General features: G+C 36.1%; 2 protein-coding genes and 1 pseudogene across 2 annotated transcripts; 1 reads left to right on the top strand and 2 right to left on the bottom strand.

Annotated features, from left to right (window-relative positions):
* Positions 1–10985: 10985 nt before the first annotated feature.
* LOC143560980 (uncharacterized) lies at positions 10986–11423 on the bottom strand. The gene has a single exon (XM_077049150.1). It carries the CDS (start codon positions 11421–11423, stop codon positions 10986–10988), a length of 438 nt encoding a protein of 145 aa, XP_076905265.1.
* A 1590-nt stretch (positions 11424–13013) lies between these two features.
* On the top strand, positions 13014–14479 carry LOC143560978 (uncharacterized). The gene is made up of 2 exons (XM_077049148.1): positions 13014–13372; positions 14066–14479. The coding sequence occupies exons 1-2, from the start codon at positions 13147–13149 to the stop codon at positions 14371–14373; spliced, it is 534 nt and encodes a 177-aa protein (XP_076905263.1). The 5' UTR covers positions 13014–13146; the 3' UTR covers positions 14374–14479.
* Positions 14480–19933: 5454 nt separating this feature from the next.
* Positions 19934–22590, bottom strand: LOC143560977 (receptor-like protein kinase THESEUS 1 pseudogene; annotated as a pseudogene).
* Positions 22591–23634: the final 1044 nt, after the last annotated feature.

Here is a 23634-nt window from a genome sequence, read left to right as displayed (position 1 = left end):
AGTGAGCTTATTATTGAATTTGAAGATGCGGGGATGGAAAAGCAGTCAGAAGAATATGTTCCCTCGTGGGAAGACGAGTTTAGGGGTGAGTTTGGTGACAATTTTGTCAATAGGATTCTTGCCTAGGTAGTCACTTCCCCATATTCGTTAAGAGCTCTGTTAGTGTCGTTAAGTTTTCTTATTATCGTTAGTTCCGTTAAGTTTCACCGTTAGTTAAGTTAAATTAGTTAAGTTTAGTTAGTTTAAATAATTAAGATAAATAAATATATTATTTAGGCAGGACTTAGATTAAGGTTAATTATCTGAGGCGTTCTCACGTGTCTTCGAGTTCGATATTCGGACTTTCCTTATCTTTGCTATACGCGACCGGTACACTTTCCGTTTGTGTGAAATATGATAGATTGTTTGGTTTTTAAAGCTTAGTTGCGATTCGTGATTATTATATATATATATATATATATATATATATTCGCACATCATTTCCCTCGGGGAAAGTCCTCTCCACCCTCCCGGAGAGGGCGGGACGCTAATTTCTAAAGTTGTTTTCTCAATAAGTACTCAACCGCACTATTGTATATGAACACAATGTTTTGCATAATAAACAAAAGGTACTTGAATCCTTCTTGTTTTATTAATTCCCCCACGTTACATTTTTCTAGATAAACAAAAAGAAACTTTTTGAAGCCTGTTATAACTGGTGGTTTTCCTCTCGGATAGGTTACTCAATGCCCTAAGATATTACCCAAAAACGGACCCTTCATGGTCCACGGCACCACCTCCCTTTGGTTGGGGGATTAGGCATAGTATTTTCTCAGTTGCATGGAATTCCAGGTCCTTGACACCTCCTCCCCCGTGGGGTAAGCAAGTTTGTATGAACATTTGTCTCCAACCCAGATAATTTGGTATGGGCCTTCCCACTTGGGACCTAGCTTGCCTTGATCTTCCTGCCTGCTAGCTTCATTTTCCCTGAGATCACCCACTCGGAACTTGACCTCTCTGACCCGGGCATTGTAATATTTCTCTATTTTTTCTTGTATTCTACCTCTCTTCGAGCGGTTATTTCCCTTCTTCCCTCAGCCAGGTTCAAGTTTAGACGGTGGTCTTCTTCGTTCTCAGCTTCCGCCCGCTTCATTCGGTCAGTTGGCAACCCAATCTCGGTCGAGATCATTGCCTCAGTTCCGTACGTTAAACTGAAATGCGTTTCTCCATGACTTGTTTTGGGCATGGTACGATGGGCCCACAGGACGTGTGGTAACTCTTCAACCCAAGCGTTTCGGTGTCTGCCCAACCTACTCTTAATTCCTTCAACCAAACTTCTATTGACCCTTTCCACCTGACCATTGGCCTGGGGATGTGCCATGGAGGTAAATATTTGTTTGATTTCTATTTGCTTGCACCATTCTAGAAAAGGTATTGCTTGCGAATTGTTTTCCATTATCACTAACGATGGAGTGCGGCATCCCAAAGCGACAAACGATGTTCTCCCACACAAATCGTTTCGCTTGCTGCCCTCGTGATGTGGAGACTTTTTGTTTGTTGTTCTGTGTTTGTGTTCGCCAACCCATGTCCTCAAAAACCCGATCACTCAAACACGTTCGATGTTCGGTAAATGATGTGATATTGTTCGAATATATTTTTTCGGTGTGGGTCTTATAGTTGTTCAGTATTCGAGATCGGTGATCGAATAACGATGTTTAATGAAGATGGTGTTCGAGTGTTCGGAATATGGTAGAATTCGTTCGGAATATGGCAGACCATGTTCGATGTTCAGAATGTGATCGGTGATCGGTGAAGGTGCTCGATGTTCGGTTATCGGTATTCGTAGTTCCATCAAAGTGCTCGGTGAACCTAGGATCTCATGGTCGTTCGGTGTCCGGGTGTTGGATGATCAGTGTTCGCTTATCCACTATGAACCTCTGTTCTATTCCAACTTGTATATTATATGTTTGTATATATATAATTGGGAAAGGATCAAGAGAGAACTAATAATGAAGTATTTTTAATTTAATTAAAAAAATATTTTTGATTTTTTATTCTTTATCGTTCTTATAAGTTATTATTCTTCACCACAAAAAAATATTAAAAAAAACTCATTGTAATGCATATATGCAATACATCGACTTTTTTATGATGCATATGTGCAATAGTGTGCATTTTGATATTTGAAATAGTGTTGAATAGCTAGCATATATACAGGTGTTTGTATTTGTATATTTGCAATAGTATTATATTATATACAAAAATAAAAAAAATCGATACAGTGTATATGTGCATTAGTGTTGTATTACATATATGCGATGGTGTGTTTTGCATACAATTATTAGCGTTGTATTTGCATATATTCAATAGTGTTTATTAGATAATGCATTTGTGTTGTATTATATGCAATAAAACACTATTTTATATATGGAATACACATTAATGTGCATATGCATCACATCGACGGTTTTTTTTAGGAACAGTAAGAAGGAGGAAAGAAAAAAAATTGCAAAATATTATTTTAAAAAAAGTTAAAAATAGTTATTTAGTAGTTCTCTAATTCTCTCTTTAAAAGGAGTTCTCTCTATATCTCACCCTATATATAATTATATATGTATATATATATATACTAGTTTGAGGCCCGTGTATTACACGGGTAATTGTTGAAAATTTTAAACTTTGACTGAGTTCAGATAATAGTGATTATTCTGAGTTAGAAGAATATTAGAAGATTTAAAGTCGCATAAAGTGAAGCTAGTGATTCTTATTTATAATCGTTGAAAGTAGGCTGTCACTTTTACCGGTAACACGAAACCCAACCCAAGAAAATCCGTACTGAATCCAAACTAACCCGACCCGAGAAACTCGAACCCAAGAAAATACTAACCCGAACCTGAACCGAAGTAATTCGGTTTGGTTCTTGGGTCCGAATTCTAGGTTTCGGATCAACCCGAAAACTTTTAGTTTTAAAATCATATGTATTTTTAGGTATTAAAGGTTAAGCCTTAGCCGCTGACGTTATCAGGATTTAGTCCAAGTCGATTGTTCTCATTCCACATATCATGAATCGAATGTTTATTTTTTATTATTTTGAATATAAACCATAATAAACACTTTAATTAACACTTCAAAATTCACTAATCATCTCTTGTCAATCCATATAGAGAATACTTATTATATGTAGTAATGGATTTAGTTGGAATAAATCTATAATTTTAATGTCATATATTGAAATGATTTAAAAGATAACGACCATATATGAAAATTGGTTGAAAATAATGTGAGGAGGGCTATGGTATTGACAAGTGGCAAAAATGATAGGCTTTTATTAGAATACATATATATATATATATATATATATATATATATATATATATATATATATATATGTTTAAGTTCAAGAAAGAAATGAAAATACTACGAGAAATGCGAGAAATGAATATGAGCCACTAGTTTTATTTTAGGTTTTAAAAGTTTAAATATAAATGAAAATATATAAATGCAACAATAAATGCACATTCTCTCTTCAATTAATACAACTAATATAAGCATAATAAATCTATCTCTAATTAATATATCTACATAATTTAACTAAAATAATTAAAAAGATAAAAACACTAATTTAGTTTTCATAAATAATAAAAAAAATGTCATACAAATGTGTCCATTAAATATAAACAATAAATATACAACCTACACAAAATTATATAACCTACAATTGTTTTGAGCAATAAAAACGTACAATATACAAAAAAGCATACAACTTACATATTAAATTCGATATCAACAATTATATAAACTACACAAATATACACATATTCTACACGTGTATAGGTTATATGTTTCCGTGTGTAGGTTATGTTTTCTTATTCTTTGAACAAGTGTGGGTTGTATGTTATTGTGTAGGTTGTATATTTCACATTTAATGCAAACATATGTAAGATAGGGTATTGTATTATTAATCACAATGTAACTACGTATTGATGGATATTGATAAGTTGAGTTGGAAGAAATTGGTTTTAAATAGAAATGTTTTTTAATGTATGAATAAATTGTATTTGTGTAGGATAAATTTTCATGTGTAGGTTATATGTTTTCGTGTGCGTGTGTATTTCATTGATGATGAATTTTGTGTGTATGTTATATGTTTTCTTATTCTCAGAACAAGTGTAGGCTATATATTTTTATGTGTGTTGTCTTTTTTTTTGTTGATATTTAATGCTAACACGTGTAAAATAGTTTTTTATATTATTTATCACAATGTAACCACGTGTTGATGGATATTTATTTATTAAGTTGGAAGAAATTTGGATATAAAGAAATTTTAACGTTGTGTAGGGTAAAATTTTGGATAGAAAATACATTAATTCTTAATATTTTTCAATTATAGTAATTTGATTAGTTATATTAATTTAATAGATATATTAATTGACTAGAGAGATGCATTTATATTTTCTTAATTAATCTTGAAGCTTTTAAAACCTAAAATAAAACTGGTGGCTCATATTCATTTCTCGCATTTCTCGCAGTAATTTCATTTCTCTTTTGAACCATCCCCTATATATATATATATATATATATAGGGGAGGGTTATTTTGAGAACCATGGTGAGTTTTAAGAACTTTAATAACTCAATTTTGAACCACACATTTAATTAAATGATATGAAATATGTGGTTGAGATTAAATTTAATTAAAAAATGAAGCATGAGAGAGAATAAGTATTTTTGATAATTACACAAGTTTAAACGTTAGTTACACATGTGTAAAAAGTCGATTCGGTGTGTAAAAAAATACCGTATTTTTTTGTACATCACTTACACTTACGTATTACACATGTGTAAAAAAAATTCGAAAAAAAAATTTGTTACGTTGAGTTCTTTCGAGTTCTTAAAACTCAAAGTGGTTCTCAAAAGAAATCAATCCTATATATACACACACACACACACACGTATAAAAAATAAAACTTTAATAATATTAAGCAGCAGGGTAATCTGGGCAATTGTTTCAAATCCGATTCGGGTTGATAACAAAAGGTAGCAAAAAAAAAATTGGTTCGTTTCAGGTTTGAAGCTAGGGCTAATCTAGTTTCGTGTCCGTTATGGATTAAATTTGTTCCAGCAAGCTGCGATTAAGATTTGGGTCAAGTGCAGCCATAACGAGTTATTTTTGTATAAGGCCAGTTTTATCAATTTGCAAATCAATACCAATTTGCCTCTAAGTTATTCTAATTGATTGATAACCGGTTGATTTGATAAACTTTGAAACGAGCTACTTGATTATTATGGTCACGAGTTGTTTAAGATCAGAGCCTTAGGCTCTTATGCTATGGTTCGAGATCTGCGTTTTGGTGTTTCTGGCTCGTTTCTGATGCGTTTTTGGCCGAACAGCCGCCGCAGGCGAAGTTATGGGGTTCAGGCGAAGTTGTCGCTTAAATTTTAGGGTTTAGGCGAAGTTATCAGTCAGGCGAAGTTGTGAACAGGCGAAGTTGTGGACAGGCGAAGTTAAGGAGGTGCGAAGTTGACTTTTAGGCGAAGTTGACTTTTAGGCGAAGTTGACTCTAGGCGAAGTTAAAAAAAAAATTCTTTGGAGTTTTCGTCTGTATGGCCAGGTGTACACGATTATTGTGAGACCTAAGACGTTGTTCCGTCAACGAGTGAAACTTGTTATCTCTTGGTCTTACGTGTGAACAAATACGTGTCAACTCTGGATATGGAGTTGAGGTTGTGAATGGGATATTGATTGAAACTGGATATTGACAAATATTTGGGTGTTTGTGGGCAATGAAATAGTTGTTGTTCGAGGTTGACCAACTGAAGAAAGTCAAATTGAACTGAAGGTTTTCGTCATTACTGGATTGCGGTCAGAGCATATTATTTATGTTATTTTCAAGGCGTTCGAGAATTGGATCCTGAAACGTGATGCGTATTTATTAAAGTGAAAATTCTGGAACAAGTTGGATTTAATCGGGAATTAAAGTGTTTATGTTCTTGATCGTTATCCCTGGTGATTGAAGATGCTTCGGATTAATTAATGGTCATGTGTGTTAGATTCTGTCATGGTGGTTTTGTGATGAAATTGATCATTTGATGTTGAGTAGTTGAAGATTAAACCTTATCGTATGCCGACGTGTTGGTGAAGTTGTGGAGGGAGCCCAATTTCACGTGTTGGTGAAGTTAGAAGAACTTCACGTGTTGGTGAAGTCAGAAGGACTCACGTGATTGGTTGAGATGATCAATTAGGCACGGGGATGCATGCATTTCAAAGACCTCAATCTATATAGTCGGAGAAGCTTACACTGAAGGGGAGATCTGATATGGAAGACGTTGGGTGATTGGTAGATTTGTGAAGCTACAAGACAGTTTCAGACACGGCTGGTTGAAGAGCAAACAGAAGATCATCAGTTAAGAGGGAGTCTGTTGGTGCATGTTTTGTAACAGATGATCTTTTGTGTTTGTTATAATTGAGAGCAACGGTCAAAGGGGAGTCTGTTGGTGCATTTTGTGACCGTCGCTATGCAATTCTGATCAGCGGAAACGAAGTACGAAGTTAGAACAACTTCACCATAGGCGAAGTTATAACAACTTCGCCATAGGCGAAGTTGTAACAACTTCTGCCATAGGCGAAGTTAGAACAACTTCACCATAGGCGAAGTTATAACAACTTTGCCTACTAGCCCAAGCCCAAGCCCGCGAAGTTGTTTTGTCTATATATATGTGTGTCTTGTTTAGGTTTGAGAATCCAGAAAGTTAGAGTGTTTTGTGATCAGTTTAATTGTCTAGAGAGAAACCGAGAGGGAGAGTCGTGTGGGACGGCCCGAGGTAGAGCTCACCTCGGGTCGGCCGTGTCTTTGTTTTTGTTCGTTTTGTAACATGGTTTGGTTATGATATAAAAGATCTGCAGATGTGTTTATCCCATTCGTGTGTTTGTTCGTGTATGTGTTTGTGTGTAATTGTGTTCTTCGTCTTCTACACCATTAAACGAGTCTAGGAGGATTCCGCACTCCTAGACCTCGTGCGGATCTCGTATCGATCGGTGACGCCCCGGGGGGACCTACAAGGTCTTGTTCATGTTCGTTCGTTAAGAAAATATTGTGTTCACCAATGGTTCACGAACACTTACCGAACGAGATTTTATGTTCGTGTTCGTTCATTAAGAAAATTAATGTGTTCACGAACGGTTCACGAACACAAACGAACACAATTAAAATCGGTAGAGCCTATAGAATAAGACCGATTCATCAATGTCAATAATGAAAGCCCATAAATGAATCGAATGAACGAGAACAAGGGCATATTCGTGTTCGTTCATTTAACTTTATAATTAATTGAACAAATATTTTTGTTCATGTGCGTTTATTTAAAAATGGACATTTGTGTTCGTTTATGTTCGTTTGTTTAAAATCCAAACAAACATAACTAAAAAAAGATAAACAAACATAAATAAACATATATGAACCAATGTGAATGAACACAAACAAACATAAACAAACTTAAATCTGAAAACACATAAATGAACACAAATTTACAAATATAAAACCTTTAAGCAAATGACATATCCAGATAATATTTAATTATTCTTTGTTAATACATAAACGAACATAAACGAATGTTCATGTACATAAATGAACGAACGGAACATGTGTTCATGTTCGTTCATTTAATTAAACGAACACAAATTGTGTGTTCATGTTCGTTCGTTTATTAAATAAACGAACATAAACGAACTTCCCGCCGAACGGTTTACGAACAGTTCACCGAACGTTCGGTTCGTTTACAGGCCTATTGATCATATTTGAAACCAGTCAACTCAATAAAATAACAATAAGGGAATTATTTGTCGAGCCTCCCGCATCTAATGTTCCTAAATCTACTTTTATCGATCCTTCCCATAAAACAAGAAAGCAAATAAGTTTGAGATCCAAGTCTTCAAGAATGGAAAATAAAAAATCATCTGAGTCCAATAAAAGTTTGGATCCATTGAACTTTGAAACACTTTTAGAGTTCGAGATGGTAGATGTTAATGAATGGTTGACCAAGCATGGTTAAAGACGAAAACACCTATCTATACAAAAGCCTAAAGGGGGATTATAGGGCTAAATATAATAGGCTTATGTATTAGATAGTTCGTTTATGTAATATTTAGTTATTATGGCTTTCGTTTAATCTATATGCCGGGCCTAAGGCCATAAACAATGTAATTGCCTATTTGAGCTGGATCATAAGGCCTAAGTAATAAACCTAGGGACATGGAGTATAATAGAACAATATACTCCATGCTCCATATACTTTTACACCTTTACTTTCTTTATCTACTCTTCTACTTTCTCTCTCTACGGGTTTTAACTTTCAACATGGATTGATCCGATACATTGTTGGGAGATCCATCCGGGAACCTACACACATGCACACACCACAATTCGAGCATCTGAATGCCATCCGACGCATCTTACGATATGTTAAGGGCACTTTATCTAAGGGTTTATACATGCGTCGTAGTCAGATCACTACATTAATCTCCTATATTGACGCGGACTGGGTCGGCTGCCCGGACACTCGTCGTTCGACCTCGGGCTACTGTGTTCATCTCGGTGACAATATCACCTCTAAACGACAATAACAATATCTCGTTCAAGGCGAGGTCGAATACCATGGTGTGGCTAATGTTGTGGCTGAACTTTGTTGGATTCGAAATATATTACTTGAATTGGATCGGCCGCCTTCTCGTGTCTCCTTGGTCTATTGTGACAGCGTTAGTTCCATCTACCTATCGAGCAACCCGGTTCAACACCAACTCACTAAACACATCGAAATCAACATTCATTTTGCCCAGGAAAAGGTTCAATCAATCAATCAATTAAGCCCTGTATATCCCACCGCATAGCACGCTATCGGTAGGGTCAGGGGAGGGTGGGATGTAGGCAAGTCTTTCCTCTATCCGAGAGAATAGAGAGGCTGCTTCCAGAGAGACCCCCGGCTCATAAAGCTACATACAGGTAATCATAGTAAACATACATCCTACAAGCAAAAGACACTTAGCAATACATAGATAACAAACTACCAAAAAGCAAGGAATCTGTAACCTACTAAGAAAAGGGCATAAGAAACAAAAAGCAGCATCAAAACAAAAAAATATTCATAAACAACAAGGATCAAGACTAGCCAACTAGACCCTAAATAGAAAGCTAAGCTAACTAGGTGCCTTCCCCTAGAAGTCGCTAACCTTAATCCTACGTCTCCACGAATCTCTATCCTGGACCATGTCCTCAGAGAGGTGCAACTCTGTCAAGTCATGCCCAGGAAAAGGTCAACGAGGCCAAATTCGAGTACTTCATGGCCCCTCACGATACCAGTTTGCTGGCATATTTACAAAGGATCTACCTCGTGCATTGTTTGAAGATTTTTGCGCCAGTCTAAGCATACGTGATCCTTCAGCTTATATTGAGGGGTATATTAGACTTTTATGTTTGTATAGAATACAGTTGATGTATATATTGCTAAACTAATGCATTAACTAAGGGTTTTAATATTGTATTAATTGATTGAGATCAATGAGTAGAGCGGTTGTATATATATAGTTGTTGTATTTTATACAAATATAATAGTCTAATATACCCATATACCCCTGGGTATATTAGGCTATTATATTTGTATAGAATACAGTTGCTGTATATATATTGCTAAATTAGTGACAACGGTATTGATTCAAAAGACTTTACCAAAAAGACTGAACACAATCATGTTTGTTCAACAATCTTCATTCTTCAATAATATGTAGTTAAAAATGCACTTGTAAATCAATATGAGCATCAACTCTGCTGCACCTTGTGTCTTGTGGTGATGGGTTATATTTGTGCGTTTGTAGATGGAATGGTGGTCTCTAATTACTTGGTTTCTTAAACAATAAGTGAAATGGAACTAGAAAATCGAAAGGATGGAATAAAATCAGTTGAAGACATCAGAACACTAAAGATATGATTAACACATTCGTCAAAGAATGAGTTTGTAGGAACCACATGTTTCGTGACTTGGTGGTCCCTAAGATTGCACCTGTTGAAAACAGGAACGAGTAGACATTTGCCTCACATCTGGAACTTGCATGTATTGTCAATCTATAAGTGATTCATTTTCGTGTATTGTGTTGATATTGTTATATGGAGTAGTCCTATTTGTGCGTTTGTAGGTGGAATGGTGATCTCTAAACAATAAGTGAAATGGAACTAGAAAATCGAAAGGATGGAATAAAATTAGTTGAAGACATCAGAACACTAAAGATATGATTAACACATTCATTAAAGAATGAGTTTGTAGGAGCCACATGTTTCGTGACTTGATGGTCCCTAAGATTGCTCCTGTTGAAAACAGGACGAGTAGACATTTGCGTCACATCTGGATGTTGCATGTATTGCCAATCTATAAGTGATTCATTTTCATGTATTGTGTTGATATTGTTGTATTGAGTAGTCCTTGACAGTTGCTTTCCGTTCAAATATTATATACCGCTCTGGTTGCTAGTTGGACGGATACTATGGCCGGGTATAAACTTGTGAAATTTCCATTATGGCGTTTCATGTCCACTCTTAAACCCTCAAATCAAACACATTTCACAATTTCTAATTTCTAACTAATTTCCAATTCAAACAAATAAACACAATTTGAAATTCATATTTAGTAAGTAGCAATGTATATTATAATATAAAATAAAACCTTGAAAGCAAAGGAAAATGAAATGTAAATGACATCTTCTTTTTAACATTATCTATAAGATAGGAAGTATTAATTTTACCAACTGAGGTTTTTAAACCAGCTATCTAATTGAACTCTTAAGTCTTAACCTTAAATGGGTTTACAATTCAACCCGTTTAATCTTGATATAACGTGTAACTACCTATTTATTAAATAGGTTAAACATTTCAACCCAAAAAATTGAACTATAAACTTTTATAAACAAGCCAATCAAAAGAACCAAGCCCTCTCCACAACCCGGAGAAGAGCCCAAGGACAGAAATCACCTTAGATCAAACTTACACCATTTTAACCAATCTATTGATTTACATTTAGATCTATTCTTAAACCATAAAAAACCAAGAGACTTTATGTCGCCTATAATTTCTTCGATCTTTATCTCTTTGCCTTTGAACACCTTCTCGTTCCTAGCTTTCCAAATCCTCCAACAAGCTATAATCACAACCCCTTGAAGAATTTTCTTTTCCAAAACTCCTAAACCCGAAGCGAGATGTAACTCCAATAAATCTCTAACCGAGAACACGAAAACCGGAGGCGCCTTACACCAATGACCCACAAATTCCCAAACCCTTAACGCCACAAGGCATCCTGAGAAAACATGCTCAACCGACTCGACTTCCAAATCACAAAGACCACAAAGTCGGAAAGGAACTTTAATATTCCTTTTTCTTAGGGTTTCCCGAGTGGGGATTCTACCCATCTCCGCCCTCCAAACATGGACATTACACTTAATTGGCACCCAATTACACCATTCCAAAACAAAGTTATTTGAGTTATCTCTACTTTGAACAAGAAGGTTTTTAACCGATTTAACCGAGAAGGATCCAGACGGGTCCCCCAACCACTCCCATCAGGTTAAAGTGTTTAATTTTCAACTTAATAATTTTCATGTCTTCTCGGTAATTGTAAAGGTTGCATAGTTACTATCATATTATCATGGGCTACATGTAAAACCATTGTCTAAGCGGGTAATAAATCATTCTTTATGTTTGGGCTCAATTTGAATTAATCAATTGTGTTACTGAGCCCAATTTAGTTTTTTTTTTTTTTTTTTTTTAACTTGAATACCCTAAAGGTGCAAGAAACCGGTCAGGCGATAACCTAATTAAAACCGGTTATAACTGAAACCGAGATGATTCAATAACTTGTTATTGAGAAACCGTTTTCTAATTGATACAAAAATAGGTTATGGACCAGCTAGATATTTTCAAGTGAGAATGGTTAGCAACCAGTTAACAAATTTTGATTTTTAATAGGTTAATAACTTGTTAAAAAGCTACTGACGATGGTTTTAAAAATTGGTCATATATATTAAAGCCAATTTTTTAAATCATTTTACCCCATATATTTGTATAAATAGATACTTGGTGTATTGTTCGATCAAAACACCTCTCTAGCTTTCAAAAACACATACACACTCAAAAACTCACAAGTTTCAAACACTCACATGACAACCTATCAAAGCTCTTTTAGTGTGATGCTTTGAAGTGAACCAATCGTGGCGAGAGTCATACCAACAATAAGGAAAGCCGATATTTTTTTTTTCAAAATTCGATTTATGTTATCTGTCAAACGGTAATTGTAATAGATCGATGCAAGAATTGTCATGCATATCTCAAAGTTACGTCCAACTACATTGTGGGGTTAATCTATCAAATCATTACAACACGATTAAAACCAACTCGGCTCATGATGTAACAACAGAAAAGTAGATCACGGTTTAAATAGAAAAGTATGGAAATCAAGTGGTCTTGGACTGTGCGCTACATAAAGCTTGACAATCCGCTACGCAACCACGAAGGGACAAATGCAAGTGCGACATAGAAAACGTAACGTGTGTCGGGTGACTCCGCATGGTGATGGACCGCTATGCCTATATAACGGTCCGCTAGCTGCAATTTTAAGTGTATCGACCAGAGGCTGACACGTGTCTGCTTACGCAACCTATTAATAGAAGTTTTGAGACTTCATTTCCATTCATCTACTCGAGTTCTCTCTCATTCTCTCTTATAATTATAACCCCGAGTTCATTTTCCCGAGCATTGTTTCGTCCTCAAGTAGCCAACCCTCATGTCTAGAAAGGCATGACCACTCTACCCAAGCATTAAAAAGTTGTAATCTGTTGTTATGTTTCACTGAGGTGTAATTTAGAAATATAGATTGAAGAGTACTAAAAGTGCAATTCATTTCTTTACAAGAGGTCATGGGCTAAAACAATCTGTTTGTGTTCGTGTGTTGTGTCGGGTCTTTACTATTATTATTTTTTTAAAAAAAAGAAAAAAAAAAAGAAAAACAAATAAAGTTAATAGAATTGAATGCTTTGAAAGTTGGAAAGTAAATTGTCGCCTTTTGAATTGACTGATAGTATCTTTGCTTTACTCTTTGTCACAGCACAGTACAGAAACCATCGGAAGGAAGAAGAAATGGGGTTTGGGGACGCCGCCGGCGACTTAGTTAAAAGTGTCGGTGGAGCGGCTTACGGGTACACTTCCGCCGCCGTCACTAAGGTTGACCAAGTGGTCAGAGTCGATGGCATCCAGAAGTACTGGCCCGATGATGAAAAGAGAGCTCAGATCGCCCTTTTCACCACCACGCTTGCTAAGAACACCGGCAAATACGCCGTCTATGAAGGCTTCAAACACATTCCTGGTTTCATTTTCTCTATTTTAATTAAGCTATAATTTTATTGATCATATGATCACGTATTAATTATGTTTGTTACACTTAGTAATTAGGTGGGGTACTGACTAGCCATAAATCAGATTAGTGTTTTATATGTAGTTTTTTAAACATGTATATACTAAAATGTTCAAAATTTTATATATAAGTTTTCAAACTTGTTAATCGGATTGGTGGATTGGATTAATAAGTATAATTTTTCGCATACTTTAAAGACCATTTACCAAGGACCGAAATTTGGCCGATTTTGACGAAATTTTGACTGAATTTGGCCGGTTTTAACATAAATATGAGCAATTTTGACCGAAGTTTCAACAATATTGACCAAAGCATTACCAGACTAAAATTTGGCCGATATTGACTGCCTTTGACTGATTACCGATTTTAAGGTCGATCCGGTTAGTTGACATCGCATCGGCAGCCAGCGATAGCGATTTCATCAAGCGAGTTTTACAACACTGATTAGATGGTTAGTGAGTTTGTTGATTGTTACTATAAAATATAAATACACAATAAACAATTGATAATCACATGACACAGCAGCATAATATGAAAAAGAATGATATGTACCTCTTTTATGTGTTTAGGTATTGCTTATATAATTGTTGAGATGCTCAATGTAACCTTGTGTCTTGCAGTAATGAATTATGTGTGTGTTTGTAGGTGCAACCGTGGCGTCTAAGTTGGTTTCCGACACAATGCGTGATGTAAAACAACAAAATAAAATAGATGGGATGAAATCAGTGCAGGCAAAGGTGGATAAATTGGAGAAAGACTTGTTGAAATCAACCTCACAACCTGAAAGTTTAATCCGACCCGAGACATTAAGCTCTGAAAATGCAGGTGAAGGCGGATCTGAGAAGGCTAAAGATATGATCAACACATTTATGAAGACTGGGTTTATAGGAAACAACATGTTTCGGGACTTGATGGTCCCTAAGATTGCTCGTATTGATAACACAAACGAGTAGGCTGAGTTTATAAAAAACATGTTTCGGCCGGCTGCTGTGTGTGTATCTTTAAGTAAATGTTTTAGTAATGATGTAATGAATGGACTATGTTGGGAACTTGTTTCTGGCTGCTCACTGCTGCATGTATATCTTTAAGTAATGATGTAATGGATGGATTACGCTGGGTTGTGATTTAGGGGTGTCATTACCTTACACGATACTGATCACTATGCGTTGACGTTTTTAATCACAGGTCGTGTAGTCTCAAAAGTGGGGATATTGCAAAGCTGGTAGACGCTACATACTTAATTGGATTGGGCCTTGGTATGGAAACTTTCAAATTCAGATAAACTTTGGAAATTGGAATTAATAAAAATGAGCAATCCTGAGTCAAATCATGTTTTGTGAAAACAAAGGTTCAAAAGGTGAAAATAAAAATATGTGTAGTAGAGATTTGATTCAAATTTGTTTCTTTTATGGGGCAGAAGATATATAATAAGCTAAAAGTTAAAAAAAAATTGTTTTTCTAGATATGTTATATCATTATTTTTTAAATATATTTTGTAACTAGTTTTTATCCCCCGTATTACGGGGGTAGTTTTATATTATTTGTTCAAATATTTATTTATTTTTTTAATTTATATTTTTTTTATTGTATGAAAGTTAATAATATACTTATGATTTGATGATAAATTGTTTCACAAATAAATTGGATGTTATAACCCGGTTTAAAAGCTATATGGTTTTGATGAGACATAAAACCCGTTTATTTTTTTTACTACGAAATTGGTTTTTTAATTATAAATAATATTTATGAAAGTTAATAATATACTTATGGTTTGATGAGACCCAAGACCCGTTTATTTTTTTTACTATCAAATTGGTTTTTTAATTTAAATAATATATATAATTTTTTAAAATAAGTAAGATATTATTTTTTATTATATCCTATTTTATAGGATTTTTACATAAATAATTTGGTGAGAATAATTTTTAATTTAATGAGATATTATAACCCGTTTAAGGAATATCTGGGTTTGGTAAGACCCATACCCATGAATTCGGGTCAAATGCATGAGAAGTCTCCATTTAAAATCAAGCAAATCTGGTGACTCCAAAAAAAAGGGGAAAGCGACCACATCGCGACACGTAGGATTTTTATGTATTCGTTTATATATATTATAGATAAGTTAAAATATAAGCTAGAGAAAACAGTTTTAAAGTTCCTAAAAACGTTTTGTTATTTAGTTTAAAACCTCACTTTTTTATTATTTTTTTCTAAATAAAGTATTTTTGAACATATTTCTAAAAAGAAAACTATTTTATAATTTTCAAATGGTTAAATATGACAAAACTTGATTTGAGTTTAGTAGGATACATTTTACTTTTACCCAAGGTGTGTTTGATTTTAAGGCTATTGGGAAAAGTTAATGTATAAATTAAATTAGTGTGTTAACTGTGAGAATTAAATAGTGTAATTATATTTAAAAGTAGTGTAGTTATGTAATTATATCGTAATGTAATTATAATTAGAGGTGCATAAAAAACCCGGAACCGGATCCGAAAAAAACCCGGAACCTGTTTTTTTATAATCGGGTTTTTAATACCCCAAACTCATACCTGACCCTACCCGTAGGATACGGATAGGGTATGCATTTCAGTACCGAAACTCGCACCCGAACCGGACCCGATTTGTACCCGGCAGCACCCGAAAACCGGAACCGGTTCCATACCCAGAACCGGTTTTTCCAATACCCGAAAGCAAGTTTTTCAAATAACCGATCTATACCCGAAAAATACCCCTAAAAAGTGCAACATTTTAAAAAATCTAATCTATACCCCGAAAAATACTCGAAAAAAAAATCCAAAAATAGGGTTTTGTCAATACCCGGAAATAGGGTTTTCAAATACCCGATTTTAGAATACCCGGTTCTATACCCGACCCGAACTTGATACATAGGGTTCAGTTTTTTTAGAGCCAATACCGGATTTTCTAATACCCGATATACCCGAACCCGGTTTCACCCAGAACCGGGTATTTGAAAAGAAAAACCCGATTTGTGCACCTCTAAGTATAATTACACTACGATATAGTTACATAACTATTGTATACTTAATCTCACAATTAGTATGTTAATTTGATATATATTTAACTCAAATCCTAAGACCATTATGTGTTATGGGGCTTGGTTGGGGCCTCAGTGGAAAAAAAAATGTTAGCCACTTTAATTTGTAATGGATGGCTATTTGCCTATTTGGAGGTTTGTTTGGTGATGAGGTCACTATTATTACTATTACTAGTTTTAGAGCATTTGTAATACACAGTTTAAATAATTAAGTTACAAATAAACAATACATAATTCATATAGAAAAATGTATTACATCTATACAAAGAAAATAATGCACATGCAAAAACATACCCAAGAACACTTCATCTATTGAAAATTTATTCTCAGTATCATAACTGTGTAATTTATAGAAATTTGGTTATGAACCAATTTCATGGAATACTTCTCATATACTAATAGTTTGAGGGGCTTATCGACTTTACCAATTGACAAAAAATTAACCCATTCAATTTTGTGAATGTTTTGTTTTACTTGAGCATAATTTTGTACGACATACTTCACATATAACATTCTGATAACTATTAAAGAATAAGTCAATACTCAATACTGACACAAATGTTTTTAATTTGATAAAAGCTAGAAGCATTGATAGGTCTACAGGTGACATGTCAGAAGTGTTTGTCATATTTTCTTAAATTTAATAGTCATGGGAAAAATACTCATTGTGTAAAATCTCAAATCTTTTTATTACAAAAATGTCCTTAAAAATAAATTCGAAACCCAATCACATTTAAAATTTAATTTTCATTTGTTTTACATTTTCAAGTCTAAACTTTGAACCCGTAACATGTTTGACTTGCATTCTCAAGTTTTTATTGGGTTTTTTATTTACAGTCTTCAACAATATATATAGTACAATATGTTAATGATAACATTTAAAATTATATTCTTTTCAATATTTAACAAATACAGTTTGTTGATTTTTGAATTTCATTAAGTATGTTTTTGAAATATATTCTAGCAATATATAGTAGTATAATATGTAAATATATATTTTTATAAAAATGTATAAATAGAGTTTAAATAAAAGTGAATAACTCCGTATATAATATAAATGGAGTGTAAAAAGAAAGCGAATAATTATTGATTTATAACATATATAAGTTTTGGAGGGAAAAAAATTGCGAGGATTAATCACAAACCGACATGTGTCCACAATTAATTTACTTTATTAGAATAGGTAGATTATTATTATTATTATTTAGCTTATATATTAACAAATGTAACTAAATATCTAAGAGGGCCCAATATATTTTTTGTTAATATACAATCTATGAAGGCTTTAAACACATTCCCCTGGGTCCATAGTTTTTTTTGCAGTAGAGTAAATTTACGTGTTAGTTTGAATAAGTCTATACGTCCGGTTATGAAAATTTAATTTTTATAGGTATTGAATCCTTTTAGAGGGAACCTGGCTCGGATATTAATATGTAACACGTTACCAAATGGATCTAATTAATTTGAAACTGCTTGCTCCATAACATATCCCACTTGTGTTTTAATCTAACCGCTACCTAATTTGATTATACTTGCATGATACCACAAAAATTGTGAAACTTTGATATTCATTGCCAATCCGGGATGCTCGGTCAACGTTATTGTCTTTTCTGGTTGTGTTGGTTATATAATCTTTTCATTTCTGGGTTCTTTTTAATTAGTGTTAGAAAGAATGATACTGTGATTGATGTTTTTAGGATATTTTTGAACTAATAGAATTAAGAAAGTAAGAGTCGTTGACTTCCAGTCAACATAATCTAAATACAAACAGTCAGCAGGCCTATTCCTCTGATACTTACATGTTTTTTTGGCTTTACAAACAATCTCTCATGTGTTTATTGGTGCTGCGCCTTATGTCTTGCAGTAATGAGTTGTGTGTGTGTGGTTTGTAGGTGCAACTGTGGCCTCTAAGTTGGTTTCGGACACAATGCGTGATGTAGAACAACAAAATAAAAAAGATCAACCTCACAACCAGAATGTTCCACTCAAAACAGCTAGTGTCTTTGACATAGCTAGTGTCTGTTACAAGGAGCCAAAAACATATTACAAAACATGAAACCAAAAACTACATGTCTAAAATAAGCCAAGATAAAAGTTTTACCAACATTGTCACTGCATGGTGATAATAATAATAATAATAATAATAATAATAATAATAATAATAATCAGTCTTTCTTCTTTTCTTCGACAATTTTAACTTTGTATGGAGCAGCAGTATATGCATACATGTGAAATATTGAGAAAAATATCATCTCCACAATCACTAACATGTTTTGAATTGCTTGTCGCACATGTGCTAGCTACATATTGCCACCAAAACACTAAGCAACACTCCCTGCAAAATCCAAACGATCACTCGCTCATTATGAATTATTAATTATGACCTTTTACAAACCGTTTGTAATTCAGATTAAACCGCACCTGCCAAAAACAGAAGAACAAAACCTCTTTGACACATAAGAACTTTGCAAGAGGTTTATGTGGTGCTAATTCTCTATCAAACACATGGTAGAAAAGCACAAGGGCATACAAAGCCAATGAAACTGATATATTCAAATTTCAAGATTATAGTAAATGTCCAGCTCAGCCAATCAGGGTAGATTTCAAGAAGCTGAAGAACAATCATTGCAACCGAGCATACGGGTCCGATCACTACAGATCACCATGTCCAATACTTAAGGAGTTTCAGTTTGTGATGGTTAAGATAAACTTTATGAGGCTGCAATTCATAAGTACATTTCATTAAACATATTTTCTTGTCTTTTTTGTATTGGCGCATGCCAACGGTCAACGTAGTCGCCAATAAACCACCCGTTGGCACATGTAACATGATCAACCACGACTACGTGTGTTGCAGCCCTTGATCATCAAGAGGCAATCCATCGGCATTGTCAACCACCACCATCTTCCTTTTGTTTTAGGGATATGTTATTTTTGCCTTTCTCAAATAGAACATGCATAGAAGGTGAATCAAGAATTAGGAGGCAAGGGAAAGATGTTGGCTACTCATTACTTGTTACTCATTTGCAATTGTACCCACATGTTAATGCTATTAACTCTTATGTAGTGAGTTACCCACTGAGATGCCCATAGGCAATATCTCAATACCTGATCTTATGGTCTTTTTGAAAAAAACGACTTTATAGATCAAACACTAAACTTTGTAACAGTATTTATTAACTTTAACATAGGATTTCTACCTAAATCAGCAAGAAAAGCCAGAATGCTAGCAAGATCTGTGTTCGAAGCAGACTCAAGCTGACGTCAATGGCGATGATCAGGCCTGAGATGGGCCAAGCGGTAATGGGCTTGAGCTTTAATGGGAAAGTGGGTCAAACCTCAATGGGCCAACAGGTAACAGGCTTAAGCCCACTGGACAGGGCCCAGAATATGATACCCTCTACTCGACTACTCCTCCAGGCCTTACAAAGACCGAATACTCAACAAAACAACTAAATCAAGATGAACACTGTGCTTTATATTATATATCCATTTTCAAATCATTGTAACAAAAACAAGAATCAAACGACGACTAACCAATGCACATAAATTTGATAAACAAAAGAACCACATTTCATTAATCATCGATCATCTTCCTTGCGGATGCAAAAGCTGAGAAAACACACCACTTGTTGCAGCATCCCCCCTTCATTACTTGCTCTAAACTTATCCGTATCAATCATACTCACACTAGTATCAAACGGTTCGAGCTGACTCAACCCAATCCCCTGAATGTGGTTCATGCTACTATCTTCCGGCTCCACCATAGCCGACGTCTCTTCAAGCTGCAACGCATATTCCAAATTCCATAACACATCACCCATTGACAACCTATCAACACCGTATTCCGCCAAACATTTTTCAGCAGTCTCACCATATTTCTTCAAAGACGCAGAGTTCACTTTGCCCACAAGATTCTCATCTATAATGTGATCCAAATTACCCTTTCTTTGCCATGTTAAAGCCCATTCAGCAATGTTGACTTGATCTCTAGGAAGAACCGGGTTCAAAGCGGGCCGGGCACACAAAACCTCCATCAGAACAACCCCGAATGAATAGACGTCTGATTTCTCAGTCAACTGTTGTCGTCGGAAGTATTCAGGGTCAAGATACCCGAAACTACCTTTGACAGCTGTGCTGACATGGGTCTGGTCGAGGGAGGGCCCCGCCTTAGACAGACCAAAGTCAGCAACTTTCGCCACAAAATTCTCATCCAACAGAATGTTGGCCGTCTTCACATCCCGGTGGATCACACCCTGTGATGCACCGGTGTGAAGATAATGTAGCCCTCTGGCGGCCCCGATACAGATCTCGAGCCGTTGCTTCCATGACAGCGACGCGAGATCTGAACCGTACAGATGGCTTCTGAGGGGGCCGTTTGCCATGTACTCGTAGATGAGAATCATTTCCGACCGTTCGTCACAATAACCGATTAGTGAAACCAGATGACGGTGTCGGAGCTTCGATAACATCTCGATTTCCGTTCGGAACTCCGCAAGACCTTGCTCGGATCTCGGGTTTCCTCGTTTAACAGCAACACGGGTCCCGTCTTCCATTGTTCCCTTGTAAACCCGCCCGAATCCACCAACTCCAAGCAACAAACTTTCATCAAACTTATTCGTTGCATCCAAGATTTCTTGAAAACTAAAGTTTCTTCCAAGATTACACGAAGCTAAAGAAATGCAACTCGCAGTCATCGTTGTTTCCGTCATAGTAACCGAATTTCCATAAAACTGAGGCGGAAACCACGAAGATTTCAAATCACCCGCCTTTTTCGACCGACGACCCACGACGCAACAATAACACAAACCCAAAACAATCACCAACGCAGCGGCGGCTCCTACCACTGCCGCCACCACGACACCAATCTTATTCGTCTTTTTGGCCCGAAAAACAACAAGATCCCCAACCGCACTAACACCGTCTAAGCTTCGGGCTCCATTGCTAATCTTCAAAACTTCAAGCCCATTCAAAATTGCATTCGGGTCTTCGGCATCTTGTTCGGGCCCAACACTAACGGTCAAAGTGTTTGACTCGTCAGTCGAGTTCTTGACAAAATCTCTATAAACAGGCATGTCTAAGTTACCCGTGGGGCTCGAGAGATCCAAATCAGGATAAGCATTATCCGAGTTTATATACACATTAAACAAAAGTGTATTCGGTGACTTACTCATAATATCACAGAAATGAAACCGAACAAAGTATGCAAAATCCGGGTCAACCGGAAGAACCCATGTGATATTAAACTTCAGTTCTGCTACATTCGCATCACCCATAGTTTGAGCCGTTGCATACACCCAATTCGGTGCGATTTCAGGGGTCAAATCTTGTGTATACTTTACAGTCGAAGGGTCAATCGACACGTTTGCAGCGGAGCTATTAACATGAAGATACTTCTCATCATTTTCCCAAATTCTCCCTAATGTGTCATTTTGTGGAGTCAGTTTCGGCCCGCCCATGTTTAAACGGTAGACTGTTTCGAACGCAAGTTCTGACAACCCGTTAACCGGGTTGTGAGACAACCCGGTTGCCTGATCAGGGATTAACTCATCAGGGACCGAGACAACTTGAATGGCGTTAACGAATGCGATTGAGTTGTTTGATGGGACAATATTCAGAAGCAATATGTCTGATGTCACATTGACTGAATACTCTTTCGAAATGAACTTCAAGTCGGTTTTGAAACTGTGACTGTTTAACAGGACAAAGTGTTCAGTGGTTATTGTGAACGAAGCTGATTCGAGGTTGTGGCCCGGGATCGGGTAGAAATGGAGTCGGATCCAATGGCGGCCTTGTTTCTGGATGTTGAACTTGTAGGTGAAAGTGGAAGTGAATACTCTAGCAGATTGGTGGATTGCTAGTGGAACAGGTGAATTTGAGTTCACAATATTGGTATCTTTTTCGGTCTCTAGATCAAATGATGATTGGGTTGAATCTGGGACATAAATCTGGCCAAGATATGTAATATTTTGTGAAGAACCACAAGTGATCAAGTAGTTATCAGTAGGAGTAAATGAAGCAGATGATGATTGGCGTAAATAGAAAGATATAAGAACAAGAACAGAGTGTATTAAAAAACTCATCTTTTTCTTGAAATTGGTAACAGTGGATCAAAATTGTAGCCTACTGAATCAAGATTCTTGAAAAAGACTCAATTTTTAACACTAAAAAGGCTAAAACAAGCTTATTGCACCTTCATGAATCAAGATTCTTGACACCTGAAGAAACACTAAGTGAACCCCGGACAGATTATAGATAATCTGGACAGATTATAGATAATCTGGGGGTTAAGTAATGTTTCCCACGGATGAGGTCTAACTGAGAAGGCTGTTCTTCAGGAGACCTGCAAAACAAACACCGTAAGCTCGTCACTGAGAAGGGGGGGGGTTCCTCCTTGTGACCACCCTCCGGCGTGAGAATCAGACTAGATTGCTCTGAATATAAGTGTATATTAAGAGATTGCTAGATAACTGGGTAGCAGATGATCTTACCATTCCAAGATGTTGGAGTATTTATAGCCGAAGGTAGGTTTCCAAGCAGGTACAGCCGGCTGAATAGTATTCCTGTTCTACCAACAGTGGACTATGCACAGGCCATGCTGGTTGGTGGGTAGGTTACGGCCAACAGTGACAAAGTCGGCTGCACTATTCCACCAACTGTAGATTATGCACGTCCCACCTACTGTGGATTGTACGCAGGCCATACTGGTTGGTGAAAAGGTTACGTCCAATAGTAACACTATTCCACCAACTGTAGGCTGTGCATGTCCCACAGTAAGGGTTGGTGAGTAGGCAGCGGCTAATAGTGACGAACAGTACTAGAGGGTGCTCCTCCTCGCACTGTTGTCGGTGAGCTGTCACCCTGTGATTGGCTCATGGGTTGTTCTGGTCAGATCGTCTGTCCTATCCATACCTTTGTAGGCATAGTACAAAAGATCTTTCAGAATCATAGACTGGCTCATTTAGGCGGGATTGTTCCCGCCTTGCTCATTCCTTCATGTGACTACTGAAGTATCTATTGTCTTGTGCGTGTAGCCCTGCTGTCTGCGGGTAGCCTTCCCTGATGGCTTGTATCCGCAACTGCGGGAACAGGCGGGGTACTTTACCATTGGGAAGCTTTCCCTGCGTGTACAGCTTGCGTACTGCGCGTAAGGTTC

The sequence above is a fragment of the Bidens hawaiensis genome, unplaced genomic scaffold (genome assembly GCF_021521415.1).
Source record: "Bidens hawaiensis isolate Kalapana, Puna unplaced genomic scaffold, B.hawaiensis_p1.1 tig00020518_1, whole genome shotgun sequence".
Classification (NCBI taxonomy): domain Eukaryota; kingdom Viridiplantae; phylum Streptophyta; class Magnoliopsida; order Asterales; family Asteraceae; genus Bidens; species Bidens hawaiensis.
The sequence above is the reverse complement of the archived record's forward strand: the minus strand, read 5'-3'. Positions and strand labels throughout refer to the sequence as shown.

Excerpts from the sequence above, each read along its gene's own strand:
- LOC143560980 (XM_077049150.1), bottom strand. The coding sequence starts at position 11,423 with ATGGGTAGAATCCCCACTCGGGAAACCCTAAGAAAAAGGAATATTAAA.
- LOC143560978 (XM_077049148.1), top strand. The coding sequence starts at position 13,147 with ATGGGGTTTGGGGACGCCGCCGGCGACTTAGTTAAAAGTGTCGGTGGA. Across the intron at positions 13,373-14,065 it reads AGGCTTCAAACACATTCCTG|GTGCAACCGTGGCGTCTAAG; the intron begins GTTTCATTTTCT and ends GTGTGTTTGTAG.